The 19709-nt window shown below is 18.1% G+C and overlaps 5 protein-coding genes across 5 annotated transcripts; 1 reads left to right on the top strand and 4 right to left on the bottom strand.

Annotated features, from left to right (window-relative positions):
* Window positions 1-329: 329 nt before the first annotated feature.
* Window positions 330-2351, bottom strand: PADL01_0215400 (MtN3-like protein; the record flags this gene model as incomplete). Its single annotated transcript, XM_028682547.1, has 1 exon — window positions 330-2351. The coding sequence occupies one exon, from the start codon at window positions 2349-2351 to the stop codon at window positions 330-332; it is 2022 nt and encodes a 673-aa protein (XP_028536394.1).
* Window positions 2352-4794: 2443 nt separating this feature from the next.
* Window positions 4795-9754, bottom strand: PADL01_0215300 (conserved Plasmodium protein, unknown function; the record flags this gene model as incomplete). The annotated part of the gene is given in 3 exon segments (XM_028682536.1): window positions 4795-7326; window positions 7343-9226; window positions 9485-9754. The coding sequence occupies 3 exon segments, from the start codon at window positions 9752-9754 to the stop codon at window positions 4795-4797; spliced, it is 4686 nt and encodes a 1561-aa protein (XP_028536393.1).
* Window positions 9755-10623: 869 nt separating this feature from the next.
* On the bottom strand, window positions 10624-12753 carry PADL01_0215200 (vacuolar protein sorting-associated protein 45, putative; the record flags this gene model as incomplete). The annotated part of the gene is made up of 1 exon (XM_028682525.1): window positions 10624-12753. One exon carries the CDS (start codon window positions 12751-12753, stop codon window positions 10624-10626), a length of 2130 nt encoding a protein of 709 aa, XP_028536392.1.
* A 793-nt stretch (window positions 12754-13546) lies between these two features.
* PADL01_0215100 (conserved Plasmodium protein, unknown function) lies at window positions 13547-17998 on the bottom strand (the record flags this gene model as incomplete). The annotated part of the gene is made up of 1 exon (XM_028682514.1): window positions 13547-17998. One exon carries the CDS (start codon window positions 17996-17998, stop codon window positions 13547-13549), a length of 4452 nt encoding a protein of 1483 aa, XP_028536391.1.
* Window positions 17999-18411: 413 nt separating this feature from the next.
* PADL01_0215000 (conserved Plasmodium protein, unknown function) lies at window positions 18412-19313 on the top strand (the record flags this gene model as incomplete). Its single annotated transcript, XM_028682503.1, has 2 exons — window positions 18412-19053; window positions 19251-19313. 2 exons carry the CDS (start codon window positions 18412-18414, stop codon window positions 19311-19313), a joined length of 705 nt encoding a protein of 234 aa, XP_028536390.1.
* Between the last annotated feature and the right edge of the window lie 396 nt (window positions 19314-19709).

Below are 19709 nucleotides of genomic sequence, written 5' to 3'. Positions count from 1 at the left end.
CCCATCAATGTAACCATATTTATCATATGTTATTATATATTAGAATTTATATACATACACAAAAAAAAAAAAAAAAAAAAAAAAAGAAGAAAAAGAAAAAAATACAAAGGAACCACAAAAAAATATACAAACTGTAACATAAATATAAAATAATACACATATATATGTATATATATATATATATATATATATATATATATATATATATATGTGTATTTTTTTATATTTATTTATTTATATTTTGTGCCGACCTTACTTTTTTTCAAATATATATCGGAAAAAAAAAATTTTAATTTAAAAAAAGGAAAAAACACAGTGACACACAGATTTTAAAATGTAATGGCTGAATTTTTCTCTAAACTCTCTGAACGTTTTAAATAATTCTGATTCGAAACACCTGGACGGCTGTAATCCAAATTGAAGTTACCAGTCAATGGTGATGTTTCATCATAGGAGAGATCAAAAATTGTATTAGGCATAGTTGTTGAAATTTCACTCATTCTATTTTCTTCATCTACATTATATTCATTAAAGAACATATTACTATTTGTATCTGGGATATATTTATTACGATTTTTTCTTGTAGTTATTTCACTGACTGTTGTGTCTGAGTCATTATTAAAAGTTATGTTTTCTTTATTGGTATATAATATTATTAATAGTACTTGTAAGAGACTTAAAATAAAACCACATAAATTAGGTATTATAATAAATCCATCCTTTAATGTAAAACCATATGTTAACCATAAAAAGGAACATAACAAACTACCCATTGTTACTTCCATAGGTATTAAAGATGAGTTTTTCTTTTTTATTACTATTTGTATATATGATAAAGGAGCACCAAAATTTACTATACTCGATATGAATGCAGAAAAGCCAACAAATACTTCATATTGCTCATATGATAATATATATAAAAATGCATATAATAAGAAACATATAAATCCACATATCTTATAATAAGAATGTAACTTCTGCTTTAACCACATGTTTTTACAATTCTTGTGATATATTACACAATATAATATACCTAATATCAATCCTACTAAATTTGGAAATACAATCGCTGAATTATTTAATAACATACCATATACTAACCATAAAAATGATGATAATAATAATATTATATAAGGAAAACCATCCAATTCACCTGTTGTTTTCTTCTTTATTATTTTAAATATGGTAGGTAAAAATATTAATTGCATAAAGATAGATGAACCTATAGATAATAATTTAAGGAAATTCAAATTTGATCCACTATCCTCTATGTTTTTATTCATTTCGTCATATATCTTTTGGCTAGCCAGATCTACATATTCTGCACTACCTTTATTATCCTCATTGATATTAGTAGGACCATTAACATCATTACTATTTTTTGTGTTCTCACTTAAACCTTTGTTGTTATCACTAGAAATTTTTGTGGTATCACTAGAAATTTTTGTGGTATCACTAGAAATTTTTGTGTTATCACTAGAAATTTTGTTGTTATCACTTAAACCCTTTGTATTAGTAACATCATTTTTTTCATTGGATGTCTCCTCTTTTGCTGTAATTTCTTTAACCACTGCCTGTTCTACTTCTTTTGAATTTGCTAAATTCTGTCCGTTTGAACTTTTTGATGTGTTTCCAGATGTATTGTTGCTTTCTTTTTTCTCGTTTTGATTTTTATCATTATTTGAAGTATTTTCTATAAAGTTTGTTTGTGATACAATATTAGTATCAAGATTATTATTATTATTACTAATACTATTATTATTACTATTATTATTATTATTACTATTATTATTACTATTACTATTATTATTTGTATATGTAGTACTACTATTCATTTGTGTTGATATGGTTCCTTGTGTGTTTTTATTATTATCTCCTTGTACTACCTTCTCTAAAATATTTGTTAAATTCTCTTTTTTCGATTGTATATTATTTACTTGTTCATAAATTTTTTTATCTTTAGTTTCTTCCTTTTTTCTTAAATCTTCAAGTTGAGGTGTATCTATTTTTTGTTCAACGGAAGAAGAATTCAAAGGAGATTGTTCTTCCCCTTCTGGTTTTATGGTCATTTTTAAATTTTCTGTTTTTACACTTAAACCAGAGTTATTATTATTATTATTATTACTATTATTATTGTTGTTATTATTACTATTATTGTTACTATTATTACTATTATTACTATTATTATTATTATTGTTCCTATTACTCTTGTCACTATTATTATTTTGCGCCTCATCCTTAATGGACGCTTTATTCGATATGCTACTTACTTCTTCACATTTTATCCTATGACAACATAACACAAGCACTAAAACAATTTGTAAAAGTAGTATTCTTTTTATAATACCCATTTCATTTTTTTACTTCTTTTCAAAGTTACAAAAAAAAAAAAAAAAAAAATGCACATACATATATATATTATATAGATATGTAGCTATTTTTTTAATTATATGATTTCAAAAAAAAAAAAAAAAAAAAAAAGGCAAAAAAAAAAAACAATATTAAATATTCTATAATTCTTATAACTTATATATAAATATTACATTTTTATTTTATACATATAATTTATAAACAAACTAAATATTATAAAAAGATAAGATGACAAGTCATATCTTTTTTCTTTTTTCTTTTTACTTTTTACTTTTTTCTTTTCACTTTTTTCTTTTCTTAATAAATTAAAAATTCTTATATAAGTATATATATTATGAAAAAGAATACAAAACATAAAAAATGAACAATATATATATATATATATATATGGATCACATATTATTGATTTGTAAGTTTTAAAAACCGCAATGTTTTCATAATATCTTTTAATTTTACTGCAAAAAAAATAAAATTAACTAATGCGTAAACATTTTGAATGAAATCAAAAAAAAAAAAAAAAAAAAAAGGAAGATAGGGAAAAAAAAAGAAAAGAAATAAAGATAAATGTTAAAATATTGAATCAGTCACATGTTATATATATCAAATATATATATAATTATATATAATAATACATACAATTATTTTATATAAAGTCAATAATTATAAAACATTGATGAGCAAATTATTTATATATATGAATTATAAAAATATATGTAATCTTTTTTTGTAGAAAATTATATTTTGAAAAAAAAAAAGAAAAAAATTCTTCTTCCCAAGCATGCGCGCGCAAATTATTTATTTTATTTTTTTAAATAAATATATAATAATATATATATAAATAATAATGTATTAAATAATATATATATATATATGTAGTTAATATTATTTTATTATATATATATTACATATAGGTGAAAACAAATAAATTTTGTTCTTTTATATTTAAAAAAAAAAAAAAAGAAAAAAAAAATGCAACCGTTTACATACATATAAAATTAAAATAAATTCAAAGAGAAGCGAAATTCAAATTTTACATTTTTTTTATTTTAAAAAAAAAAAAAAAAAAAAAAAAAAAAAAAAACTTTTAAAATTTCATTATTAAGAGCTATTATTATGAAATAATTAATACATATATATAAAATATAATATATATTTTATTATGTATATCGTATTATATTTATACATTTAAAAATAATAATATTTTTATTTATATATGAATTCCTTTATTTTTTTTTTAATAATGATTATTTTTATTAAAATTTATATATCATATATATATATAAATATTATGTATTTATATATATATAATTATTTATATTAATAATATTATAATTTATTATTACATATTCTTTATTTTTATTATATTTTTTGCGTGAATGTAAAATAATATGATAATAAAACATAATATTATTAAAATGTATATTATATATATATAAATATAAGTACTTTAAAATTTTTAGGTTGAATAAAAAAGTACAGTGTTCGATATACATACATACATAATAATACATATTATAAGTAATACTATTATATATATATATATTTATTTATTTATTTGTTCTTTATATAAGTTATATAATTATTCATTTATTATTTACCAATAAAATAAAAAATGCTTACTATTAAAAAGAATATTTTCTTTGTTATTCATTCTTTTTAATCCTCTCCATTTTTATATTTTCAACATTCAATTGAAATGTATACCATATGTCTGCAAAGTATGCAATATGGATGATATTTTAATAAATGTTTACATATGTGTATATTATATATATATATATATATTTTTTTTTTTTTTTTTTTTTTTTTTTTTTGTAAATAGCTACAATTTATAATTGTCAAATAGCTATATTTACCCATTATTTATAAAAAAAAAAAAAATATATTAATAATATTATGAACAGGTAAGGTAAATATATAATAATAAACATATTATATATATATATATATATATTATACATATATGTATATATTTATTCCAATGGCTAGTTCTCCTTTTTTGTTACTTATATATAAATTATATATCATCATCAAATGAATATAATTATTTTTTATATATTTACCAAAAAAATTAACTGTTTAAAATCATCGTGTCCTATTTATTGTTTATATTTATCAATTGAAGGAAAATGTTTTAAAAAGAAAAAAAAAAAAAAAAATAGATTATGTGTCAAAGTGAAGTTATTTATTTATTTATTATTTATTTATTTTATTTTGTGTATGTGCCTTTTAAAATGTTGAAAGATGTATTACTATAATTTTGAGATAATATAGTTATTGTGAATATATAATTAATATGAAAAATGTTTATTATTTATACTGTTTATTTATTTTAGATATTAACCTTTTTCATATTACTATACAAATTATTTTAATTCTTATCACTATGATATGTAATATGTATTATATTTTATAAGTACCAATCTACAACAAATGTGAATAATTTGCCATGTATTTTTTTTTTTTTTTTTTTATTAATTTTGTATAACCATCATATTCTGTTACATCAATTTTGTCTTTCTTCTTTTTTTCAATATATGTAACCGTCTCCTTTTGTGGTAACCTTATCATATTATTATATAAATAATTACTCTCATTAGAACTGTTAATAATTTTATCCTTTTGTCTAATGTAATTAATAGTATCACTTTTTTGTGCGCTTATTTTATATAAATTACTATTTATATTTTTAATATTATTAGAAGATATATTTAATTTATCCATGAATTCTCCTTTCTTCTTAATATCTGTATTCATATATTTCTTCAAATAAGTCTCTATATATCCTAAACGGTTTGTTCTTAATTTTGTTTCTTTATTTATACAATAACTAAAATTATTTATTTCATCATTATTTATAAGGTAATAATCACTACTATTACAATTTTTTTCTATTTCTATTATTTCTTTATTTACTTCTATATTAGGTCTAAAGTTCTTTTTTTGAATTTCATTTTTTTTATTTACTCCTAAATAATTAGCATCTCTTATATATGATTCATTATTAATTCCTCTTCTTATAAATGAATTATCTTTTTTAATAATATGATCATGGTGTTTATAATTCAATTTTTGACTCTTACAAAAGTAAATATTCTTTTTTCTTTTCAACATACTTTTTAATAATTTATATGTTATGTAATGATTATTTATTTTATAATTTTTTTTTTTTATTATTATATTCATTTTTTTTAAGAATTCCTCTTTTGAACCATCTTCTTTTTCTTCATTTTTGTTTTTTAAATTCTCCTTTTTGCATCTAACATTTAAGAATTCATTCTTTAACATAACACGAATGGGAACTCGTTTAGATAATATATTACATGATTGAAGAAGCGTATCAATATTATTTATTTTTTTTTCTTCTTTGTTTTTTATAAGACTTAACAATGATACGTCCTTTTTTATATTATCAACATGTTCATTGCTTTTAGTATGAAAAATGTTCTTTTTCTTAATCTTATTAAAAGGAAATGTATTCTTTACTTGATTTGTTGATTCCGGGTTATCATCACAGGAAGTATTAACATTGTTTTTATTATTTTTATTTATCCTATTATTTATATATATTTTATTATTTTTATTTATCCTATTATTTATATATATTTTATTATTTTTATTTATCCTATTATTTATATATATTTTATTATTTTTATTTATCCTATTATTTATATATATTTTATTATTTTTATTTATCCTATTATTTATATATATTTTATTATTTTCATCATTTTTTATAATTTCTTGAGCACTACCCATGGACTCATTTGTCCTAATAACATGCGAATTATTGACGACGTTAATAAAATTATGCTCCCTATAATTGATATCCTCTATATTTTGTCTACTTTTATTTATACAATATGTATATATTATAAAAATAGAATCATCTAAAAGTATTAAACATTTGTTGCCTTTTTCATCATGCCAATTATTTTGGACAAACAAAAAATGGCTGTCATCCTTATGATTGTAGTAATAGAATTCATAAAACCAAGTGTTTTCAAATAATATATTAAAATATAGAGGAATCATTTTGTTTGTTTTTATTTTACATGGGTTCATTGAACATAAATAATAATTATAGGAACATATATTTTCATCATCTCTTGTAGTAATATAAAATAAATTATCGATATTTTTTATAACATGAATATGAATAATATTATTTATAGAAAAATAAGAAATACATCTTAAATCAATTTTTTGATTCCCTGATATATTTAATTTATATATATATATACAATATGAAAAGGAACATATTAATATAGTTTTCTGTTTATTTAAATGAATACTTATTATTTTATTATTCTTTTTCATATTATGATCATTATATATTTTTACATTATTGTTACATTTGTCATTATTTATTATATATTTATTATTTACAATCTTTTTCTTAAAAACAAAAAGAACTTCCTTCTTTTTATGTATCCTCATTCCTTGTTTTTCTACAAAATCTTCTTTTCTAATTCTATTTATTATTTTTATGTTATTATTATTACATATATCTATAAAATATAAGTTCCCTTTAAAAGAGCCACATATAAGAACATCATCTGAATAAAAAACAAATGAACTAATATAAATTTCAGGTAAGCATAATAATTTTTTTGTATCATAATTTTGTAAGTTCATTTTGTATAAACAATTTTCTATACTATAAATAATATTATTATTATGTATATTATATGAACTAATTTTTTTATTATTCTTCTGATATATATAACATAACTGTTTACATAATAAATTATATATTATTATTTCATTATAGGTTGTTCCTATCAATATTGTATACATATTCAATTGACAAAAAGAATTTATGTCTCTCATTTTGACTGCAATATATGGTTCTTTATAACAATAATGCATATTGAATTTGTGGTATACACATCGTTCACCATTAAAAGTATTACATCTTATATTATTATGATCCCCAAATTTTTTTTTATCATTCATTTTTTTAGCATCCCATTTTTTTTTTTTTTTTTTTTTTATCATTGTTACTTTTGGTTGTCTCTTCAGAACTAAACATAATATTCTTTTCTATATTATTATTACATTTTTCATATGATATGTTTTTTGTTTTATCTTCCATAGAAAAAAATATATCACTATGTTTGTATATAACAAAATTATGAACGTTCATAAAAAATATAATACCAGAACGATTTAATATTAACATATCATTTTCAAAAATAAAAATTGATACGATGGGTTCATTACATATTTTTTCTAAATGTATTATTTTATGAGGTTTTAAAAAATCGTTAATTATAATCATACCGTTTTTTGTTCCTATAACAAGATATTTTTTTATGATCAGTTTTTTTTTTTTCTTTTTTTGTTTAATATATGTCCTATTTATATTATCACGTCTTTTCTTTCCATATTCATCTTTAATTTTAAAAATAATGTTTATATCATCAGATTGTTCGATGCACACAAAATTGAATATTTCTACAACATTTATTTGAATATTAAAAAAGGGATGACATTGATAAGAGTGTTCACTGTTATAATAAGAATCATAATTATTATTATCATATTTTTTGTTATTATTATGTGAAGACATGTTTATATATTCAACGTCTATATCGTTTTCATATTCAAAGGTACTGTTGAATATATTGAAATAATCTTTGTTATACTCATTTGAATCTGTCAAAAGTTTTGTTTTTCTCATATGATCTTCCTCATCATTTATAAAATAATTCTTACCTATTTCATGTTGTTCATTTTTTTTGATTGTCCATATATCCTTATATTTCTTCAAGCACCCACCACGATTATACATCAAACTATTTATAAATAATTCAAAATAAAATGTGGAAAAAAAATAAAAATTGTCTTTTCTTAAATAAAACATATGACCAGATGAAAAAAAAGGACATTTAAAATTTTTATATTTTAATCTCTCATAAATGTTGTAATCTTTTATTATATATACAAATATATAGTGTTCATTATATATCAATATATTTTCATTTATGTCAACTACTATTTTTATATTTTTATATGCACATTTATTATAATATTTATTCTTATTCAAAAAGGGTTTTCTAAATTTTATATAATAAGAAGAGAAATTAAAATGATGATATTTCTTACTTTTTATACGTATCATATTTATAAGACACTTTTGATTTTTTATCTTTTTCAAAATTGATTTCTTGAATAATTTCTTTTTTTTTAATGTGTCTATTAATAAGAATCTTTCTTCATTTTTTTTACAACAAGAAAAATTATTATTACCTAATGTTATATTTTTTAATGATGTCACATTTTTTAATAATGTCATACTTTTTAATGTGGTCACATTTTTTAATAATTTTTCTTTTCTTCTTCTTTTTATTTTTTTTTTCATCATTTGATTTAAAGTTGAGTATATTTTATTTTGTTTAACATATCTATTATTTATATTTTTAATATTTTTTATACAATATATAGATCCTTTTTCTCTAGAAGGATCATTTTTTTCTATAGATAACCCTATGTTACATTTTTCAAAATATTCATCATTTTGATCTTTTTCTCTTCTTTTTTCTGTCTTTACATGTATATAAAAATCATTCAAGGATTTTATAATACTGACACATTTTTTATTCAATCTTATTTCTTTATTTTTATATACTAAAGAAATTCTACAAAGGATTAATTTGTCATTGTCCTTACAAAGTAATATAATATTCTTATCATTTAAATAATCTATGTCGATGAAATTTTTCTTTTTTATTTTTATCTCACTTAATATTTCTAAATTTAATTTATTCCATATAAATATTTTTATTTTTTTCTTCTCTTCCTCAGCACTAAGAACAGTTCTGATTTCTTCTTTACATCTGATCAAAAATACCTGAAATGATTTATAATCAAACGTTGAGTAGGTCAAAAATATATATATATATATATATATATGTATATGTTTATATATTTTTATGTATAATTATATATATTTTTTGCCTGAACAGTTCAGAATTTTTTTTTGAAAAAATTTATACATGTTCAGGTAAAATATGAAACCCTAAGAATTTGCAGAACAATAAATAAAATACAAAAAAAAACCATAAAAATATATATATATATATATTTATTTATTTATTTAATTTTTTACCTGGTTAGTGTGATGAGAAAAAATTAACTGGTCCCTGTTTATTAAATCATATATGACTATTAAATTTTTTATTGGGTACATAAATTTGTTCTCTACAAATTTAAGGATATTGTTTTTTTTTGAATGGTATCCATGCACATATTTGTGTCTTAATTTAACTTGATATGTGTCATTATTTTTCAATGAATTAAAGTTTAAATTATGATTTTCTTCCAATGAAAATATATTTCTCTTTTTTATAGATAAGTTGTATGGTATACTATTTTCCATAATTTACACATAATCAAATGAAATTTATTTTTATTTGCTATTACAAGTAAGTCTTGAACTGAATATATCAATATTGTATGTAAAATGTAAGCATGGAAAAAATTAAATAAATAAATATATATATATATATATAATTTTTCTTTTTAATAAACTAAAATATGTCTGGCTTATTTTCATTTAAAATATAATGTAACATATATATAAATATATATATATATATATATATATATTTTTTTTTTTTTTTGTTATTTACCTCCATTTTATTTATATATAAGGTGCTATGAAGATCTTATGTTAATACTTATACGGTTGACAAGTAGGTCCATTATTTTATTTATTTATTATTATTACATATATATATTTATTTATATTCTTCATTGTGTGCTTTATTATGGTCGCACTATATATTTAAAAAAAAATAAGAAGATATTATTTAAGAAATAATAAATATTGAAATTGTAACCCTTAAAAATTTTATGATAGATTATTATATATGTAAAATATGCATGTGTATTTCTTCAACGTTATATTGAAGTATAATGCATTGTTCTCATTTAAAATTTTATTTGTTTTTAAATATTAATTGATTATTTTACAATAAAAATAATCTCAAAATGTTATGTTATAATTAAAATATATACATTTGAAAAATAAAATAAATAAATAAATAAATATATATATATATATATATACATTTATGTATCACAAAAAAAAAATAATACACATATATACATATATACATATATACAATTTCATGGTGGCATAATAATTGTTTTGTTCAATGTTAAAAAAAAAAAAAAAAAAATTATTCTACAAATATAATAATAATTATTATGATAATTATTCTTGTTTCTTCTTTTTTTTTTTTTTCATTTCTTGATAAGCTGTAAAACGTCTGCAAGGAATGACTGGGAATTATGCACATGAGTTGAACCCAATACAATGGATATATTATATTTTTTACTCAAATATTGTACGTCTCTATATTCTTCATATGTAGCACCTCCTATAAAAAAAACTACAATAGAATTAATTTTTTTATTTAAATTAGGTTCTGTGTGTAACAAGTTTGTGATTGTATATAACTGAGTATTAATTTTATATTTTATAATATCTTCTAATAAATAATAAAGATAAGATTTGTGTAGTGTGAATACATTGGATGTTCCTTTGATAGTTCTTGTAATGGTTGTTTTGGCTAGATTTAAAAATGTTTGTTCTTTGAATAATTGATTATATTTTGTTTGTTGACTAGAATATAATAATAAAGCATCTATTAATAAAATTTGATCTTTTTGTATATTTCTTTTAGCTAGTTCATTTTTTATAATATTAATATGTTCTTCATCTGCATATTTTAAAGAATATAATAAAGATAATCTTAATACATCATAATTAGTATAAGCATAATTTTTTATAGTATCAATAACTTGTTTAAAATGATCATTTTTTATATGATAGCAAGCTATTGATTGTTCTAACTCTGATATATAAAATAATTGTCTTTTCTGAACAAGATCTGAAAATTTATGTAAAATATTAACATGCTTTGTTACATTTCCTGATAATTTTTTATAATTTGGATATATGTCTATAAATTTTTGTATATCATCAATAGATTCTAAATTTGTTTTTTTTGAAGTTTCTGCTTGATATATATCTACATAATTTTTAACTGCTTGTCCTAGATCTCCAAAATTATCAAATAAATGTTCATTATAAAAATCATCATAATTACATGACATAACAATTTGTTCTTCTTCTTTATTATTACTATTTAAATTTATTTTATTATTTTCTATTCCTATAAGTTCATGTAACATAGATTGATATGTCCATTGTGTAAGTAAAGGTGTTATAGGGTCTTCATTTCTATCTAAAATTAAAAAATAACAAGCATCACCTTCTGTCATATCATTCATATTTTGATTCATTAAATGATTAAATTGATAATTAGGTTCATTATTCATTTCTAATAATTTTTTTTGTTTTTTTTTCTCCATGTCATCATTATATTTTTCATATATATCTAATATATTATCAAATACAGATTGATGTCTTAACATTTTTTCTTTTAACATATCTATAATATGTTTACATATTTTAGAATGCTTATTATATATAACATCTGGAACTTGTCTTACACAACAAAGGAAAGAAAACAAACCATCAATAATTCGTTCAACTATTTGATTCTCATAAAGTGTTATATTGGAATTATTAATATGTTCACTAGATAAATTAAAATGACTATTAAAAATAATATTATCATTATTATTTTGATCATATATCATATTATTATTATTATTATTATTTCCTTCTACATCTTTATTAAATTCTTCAATAGTTAATTTTTCATAGTTTATATCACTAGAATGGTTCTTATTACTATTAATATTATTTTTATATTGCTTAAAATAATTTAATTCTTTTTTTTTCTTTTCTTTTTCTACAAATTTATTATCATTTTTATATAAAAAGGAAGTGTAGTCTATATTCAAATGAAATAAATAATCATGTAATACATATGTATCAATATAATATTCTAATATATTTTTTATTACATCAAATTCATCAGCCTTAGCTAATTTCTCTATATATATATCATTTACTGTATTTGTAAAAAATATATAATATTCTGAAAATAACGGTTTCTTAAGTTCACTCATTAATTTTAATATATTCGTATATGTAGGTCTTAGTAAAAATATTACTTTCAAATGTTTTAAATTCTTTATCTTATAATTCATAAAATCAAAATTCTCTTTTTTATCATTATTGTTATATATATCATCAAAAATATTTTTATCATTAAAATTTAAAGTTAAAAAGATCTCCTTCTCTAATATATATGAATGTGAAAAAATTAAGGATATAATACTCTTCGTTTCATCATCAAGAACTAAAACTTTATATCCCTTCACACGATGAATTATTAAATTTAAATATTCCTCATAAATGTTAACTAAGCTTTTAAACACGTAAGGATTATGCTCCATTTTTTCATGATACTATTATATATATATATATATGTAAATAAAACAGCCAAAAAAATAAAAATAAAAAAAATAAAAATAAAAAAAAAAAAAATACATATAATATTTTAAAATATAAACAAGATAACAAAAAAGAAAAAAAAAAAAAAATCTATTTATATATATATATGAGAATGATATGAGAAGTATGCAAAAAAAAAAAAAAAAAAATATATATGGATTTTTTTTTATTATATAAATAATAAAGTATATGTTGTGTTTTTATAATTTTTTTTACACCTATGTAATTATATATAAATATATAATTGTATTATATATATATGTATATTTATTTACATAATTATATTATTTTATAATAATTACTTTTAAATATTCCTTTCTTTTCTTGTATTAGTATGCATTATTAATAATAATTAAAAGAGTCATATAAATATATTTTTTTTTTTTTTTTTGAAAGTACCGAAAATTAAAGAATTGGAAACATGAATAAAAAAAAAAAAAAAAATTAAGTTAAAAAATATATATTTTAATTAGTATTCAAATGATGAAGTTATTTATTAGTCATATGTTTAAAATATATATATATTTTGACATGTGAGGATCAAATATATTGACTATTTATATTTAATTACAAAATAACACACAAAAAAAAAAAAAAAAAAAAAAAAAGAAAAAATTAAAAAAATAAATACATACATATATATATATATATATATATGTTAACTGGATAACCACTTTTATGTAAAACATACCCTGCTTTATCACATAAACAAATTAAATGACATCAAAATATTTCTTAAGCACCTTTTATTATTAGTATGTCTATTTGATAAGGCATGTTATTCATTTTATACTCATAAAAAACTTTTATATTTTTATATCGAAGAAGTATTTTATTTAATATGTTTAATACACTTCTTTGTATATCTGAGGGTGTTGGAGATACGTGATATTTATTATTATATTTGTAAGATAATAAAGAATTAAGAATATTCAAATGGAATATGTTTACACAGTCGATTACCTTCTTATGATTATATAAAGGTGTTAATAAAAAAAAGTGATAAAATATATTTAAACTTATATCAAACATTGAAATGAAGTTATTTGGTACTGATTTTATTACTGGAGAAATATTTATATTATCATTTTGAAAAGATTGACTATTATTTTTATTATTATTATTATTATTTTTTTTTATTATCAGTAGCTGATTATTTATATATTTGTTAATACAATAAAGGATCTTAAATATATATGATAAAACAATATGAAATTTATTAAATAAATATAATTGAGATATAGATGTTAATATAAATAAAAAATGAATATATTGAGATAATTCAATATTTTGTATTTTATTTGTATCATTTATTTTTTTAAATATATCTATACAACATTTATTTAAAATATGTTTATCATATATTGAAGTTTTATTCATATATGTAAGAATACTTAATATATTTCCAAAGCATAATTTTTGTGTTTCTAATTTTTTATAAATATCATAAAATAATATCCTATCATATATATTCAATCTTGAATAACTTATAAATATACTACATAATAATCTAACATTTATATTTTTTTCTTCTTTAAATATAATATTTTTTATCATCTTGATTAAACCGATTTTTAAATTATAATATTGTATATCATTTGTATGACTCATATAATTCAAGAGTGTATTAAGACAAATAAAATTAAACTTTTCTTTTTCTTTCTTAACAGAATATTTATCACTACTGCTAATAGTTTTACACATATTTTTATTATTTTTTTTTTTTATTTCAATGGATTTGTTATCTACATGTATCTTATGAGTTAACTCGCTATAATTATTATTATTATTATTATTATATTTATTATTTCTATTCCTTGTGGTATTTATGTGGTATCCCTTTGATGAATATTCATTTTCAATTCTAGTCATAATTATTTCTATAAATTTTTTATCCATTATTTTATAAAAAATTAATCCATTGATTATTTTAATTATATTAACTGGAAGTAAAGTATTTAATACATTTTCATCCTTCACATTAAATTGTATATTTTTTAAAAAGAATCTCCATATATAAAAAGGAAGTATTTGCTTGGCATCACTTTTTTTTTTTTTTTCTTTCTTATCTATTATTATGTTGGATAGTATGATATCATTCGTTTTAATATAAGAAGATATTTCTAGATCTTTTACGTCCAAAGTTTTTTTATCATTCTTTTCATATTTTTCTGTTTTTTTATCATTCTCTTGATATTTTTCTGTTTTTTTATCATTCCCTTGATATTTTTCTGTTTTTTTATCATTCTTTTCATATTTTTCTGTTTTTTTATCATTCTCTTGATATTTTTCTATTTTCTTTTCATTCTCTTGATATTTTTCTGTTTTCTTTTCATTCTCTTGATATTTTTCTGTTTTCTTTTCATTCTCTTGATATTTTTCTGTTTTCTTTTCATTCTCTTGATATTTTTCTATTTTCTTTTCTTTCTCTTCATCTTGAACAGTATTTAATACCAATCGTTTGTCAAAAAAATACTGACTTAATATATGCTCACTTATTCTTATTGAATACACATAATTAACATAATAAAAAAGGAGGACATACATTTCATATGTATAACACATTTTAGATAAAGCATTTATTATATTACTAAAAATAATTAGATCCATATATTTTTTTTTTGGCGCAGCTAATAAGAAGGTTAAGATATAGAATATTTTAATATCTATAATTTTATGTTCATAATAAATATTTAATAAATGACTTATATTTTTTTCAATACAATAAATAGAGGATTGTATCATATGTGTATTATCATTACATGTATTAATATACTTGTTATAAGAAGATAATTTAGAACAAGTATTTTTTTCATACTTATTATTTTTATTTTTGTATATGCTATATTTATTCTTATAATCAAAAGGATCTATATGATTATATATATGTAGATTAGATGTGTATATATTTTTTCTATTGCTATATATATTATTATTATCAAACAATTTGAATATTTCTTCTTCAATTATAGTATTGACATAAGGTAATAAGGAAATAATAATATCTTTAATATTATATATTTCTTCAATAATATTGTTATTTTTATTTTTATTTTTATTTTTTTCCTTTTTATAATATGAAAGTACATATAATAACTTTGTTAGCTCATCTAATTTAAATAAATCTGTGCATGTTTCTTGTGTATATAACAAATCAGGAACAAAAATAAATGAAAAACTATTATAAAGGAGTGGATCCATTTTATTAATATAATGATTTACTATATTTTGATTACATTTAAATTTTATATTTGTATTAAACAAGTTATATATATTGTCTTTTTCGTTAATACCTTTTTTATTTTTTAAGTCTACATTTTTATATTCCATATTATTATTATTATATACATTATTATGTGAAATATTAAAATTATTTTTTAATTCCTCATAACTCATTATATTAATTTTCTTCATGTTATGATTAAAAAGGTAATGAATAATTTCTATACATCTTTCAAATATATAAATTACGTTTTCATATATTTTATTACAATTCAGTACTGTCAAACTATATAATAAAGATATTATTGATTGTAAATATTTTTCTTTATTTTTTATTTCATTATGTATATTATTTTTTATATATATTATTATATTGGTTATTATATTATTCCATGTATCATCTATATATTCATAATTTATTTTTATATTATTTGTTGATATATTTTTATAAAACAATATTATTTCATGTAATAATGTAGTCATATCTGCAAATATATAAAATGACAAGTCCTTCGTTTTTTCATCAATAGAAGAAAAATATTTTGTAACAATATTTTCATTTATTATACATTTGTTTGATATATTTGTATGAACTACTTCATTTGTATGAACTACTTCATTTGTATGAACTAATTTATTTGTATGAACTACTTCATTTGTATGAACTACTTCATTTGTATGAACTAATTTATTCGTATGATTCATATGTATATTATCATAACAATTAATATTATTATTATTATTTTCATATAAATATTTATTTTTTTTTTTTCTACCACACATATATTTTTTTTTAACCTCATTCGTCTCATGATTTATATTATAATATTTGCAATTTTTATATTCTCTATTCATTTTATAGATAATTAAAGATATTTTGTTGTATATAATAAAATGCTCTACATCAGTCTGAGTAATAAGAATAGGATTTTGTCTATGTATTTTAAAAAACATGATTGTTATTTTTATTATATCATTAAAATAAAGTGTACTCTCCATTTTTTTATTATATCTCATAAGAAGTGGAATAATAGCTTGTAATAAATTTTTATAAACATTACATATGTTTTCTATAAATAAAGAGTTATATATTAATAAATAATACATGTGATATTTATTATATGTATTGTTATATTTGTTTATATTTTTTTCTTCTTCACAATATAATGTAGACAAATTAAAAAAGAGTGATACTACCATATTATAATTTAATATATGTAACCATTCAATATTAAGATATAAACATTTAAACAAATAAATATTAAAAATATCTTTATTTCTTATTTTATCAACACATGATAATAATAATGTAAAATATGATTTATTCAATAATATATTCATTATATTATTACATTTTTTATATATTAATTTCTTTATCCTATTATTATATAATATATCTTTATTATTTATTATGTTCTTTTCATTATTATAAACTGAATGAGGGATATATTTCTTAATAGTAAATGTATGATCATCATTTTGTTTTTTCTTATGAACATTTAAAATATTTCTTTCTAATAATACATTGAAATTTATATTATCATCAAAAGAGGAACCAATTTTTTTATCACTTAAATTGAAAGAATAATTTGAAGATGACATAGTAACATCATCATTATTATTAAGATAATCAATATGATTATATTTTATACTATCATCATAATTTATGATATTATTATTAAGATTTATAGCACACTCTTTATTTTTTTTCTCATTTAAAATATAAAGAAAATCTTTTTCAAGCCTTAAAACAGATTTCAACAACTTAACATGGTCATCATCTATTTCTGAATCTGTAAAAGTATCTACTTTTCTTATGTTGTTTATATTTCTTTTAGAACTATTTTTTAATGTATGTATTAAACAATATATCTTATTATAACTTCTACATGTTGTTATGTAATTTATTTTATATTTATTAATTCTGATGGATATTTTTGAAATGTTTTGAGGTACATAAAACATAGTTTTTTTTTTAATGTTACAGGCATCTCATTTTTTTTTTTTTTTTATTTAAAAAAAATCATAATAAATAAAAATATACATAATATATATATATATAAAGTAATATTATTCTTTTACATATATATGACAATAATTTAAGGATTACTAAAAATTAAAAAAAAAAAAAAAAAAAAAAAAAAAAATACTACATATATAATAATTATATATATATATATTAACATAGATATTCATTTTTATAAATTTGAGAATTTAACATTTTAATTTTTTTATAATATAAAATATATGACATATAATAAATATATATTTTATATGTGATATTTATTTGTATTTAATATTTATATTTATTTATTTATTTATTCATTTATTCATTTTTCTTTTTTTTTTGTGCCTCCCCCCACCCCTCACAAAATAATATGAATAAGAAGAAGAAAAAAAACAATCATGTAGTTGTAGAAAATATTCAAAAAGAATGCTCGTTTGTTTTAAAGAAAAAAAAGAAGGACATATATGTTACTAATAGCAAACCTATACAAATATATAAAGAAAGGATTATTAAATTATTAAATGAGAAGACTCATAAAAATGTTGAAGAAATTATAGAAGGAGATAATAATAAAGATTTAAATATAAATGGATATACAGATGACACCGTTTTTATACATGCTGTTGGTTTTAATATATTAAAAGCTTCTTATATTGTTCAAGATCTTTTTTCTTATTATTATCAGTTTCTAAAAAATATTCAAGTAACTACAACTATAGATAATAATAATAATAATAATAATAATAATAATAATAATAAAAATAATAATATTATTACAGAGAAAAAAAAGAAAAAAGAAGAAAAAAAAAATCTTTCATCATTTATAGATATTCATATTGAATGTAATACACTCATCATGAATGATAACATTGTAACGAATACATATGATATGGTTCAATATTTTAATCATAATGACAACAATGATAATCACAATAGTTTCTATGATCAATGCGATAATTTGATAAAATTTGCATCCACTAAATACGACCCCCTCAAGCACAAATATTCAGAGGTTGGAAAAAAAAAATAAAATAAATAAATAAAAAAAAAAAAAAAAAAATTAAATAACAGAATATTATATATATATATTACATATATTGTATATATTTTTGTAGTACTTTATTTCTATAGCGCTTGGAATATTGTTATATATATTTATGTATATGTATATATTTATTTATTTATTTATTTTATTTTTTATTTTTTTAGAGATGCAAAGAAAGAAGAGTAACAAAAGTAACCATAGGCATAAAGAAATTACCAAATAAATGATATATAAAAATAATACCAATTATTTTTTTATATGTGCATAATTTATATATATATATATATATATATATTTATATATATCTTATATATATTGTTAAAATATTTTTGTAGTAATAAAGAACACATATATATTATTAATTTATTTTTTTAAGTATTTAATATAATACATTTCAAACATTACATATATATATATGTGTCACATGTAAAACTATTATATATAAATAAATGGCATAAAAAAATATATTTATATTAAATATTAATTCATATATATAATAACAAAATGTTGTGAATAATATATCAACCTTTTTAAGAAAAAAAAAAAAAAATATCTTTTTATAAGTCACTAAAAATTAAAATATATATATATTACACATATATATATATATATATATATTTTAT

Source organism: Plasmodium sp. gorilla clade G2 (assembly GCF_900097015.1).
Source record: "Plasmodium sp. gorilla clade G2 genome assembly, chromosome: 2".
Lineage (NCBI taxonomy): Eukaryota > Apicomplexa > Aconoidasida > Haemosporida > Plasmodiidae > Plasmodium > Plasmodium adleri (nom. inval.).
This window is presented reverse-complemented; position numbering and strand designations above follow the sequence as displayed.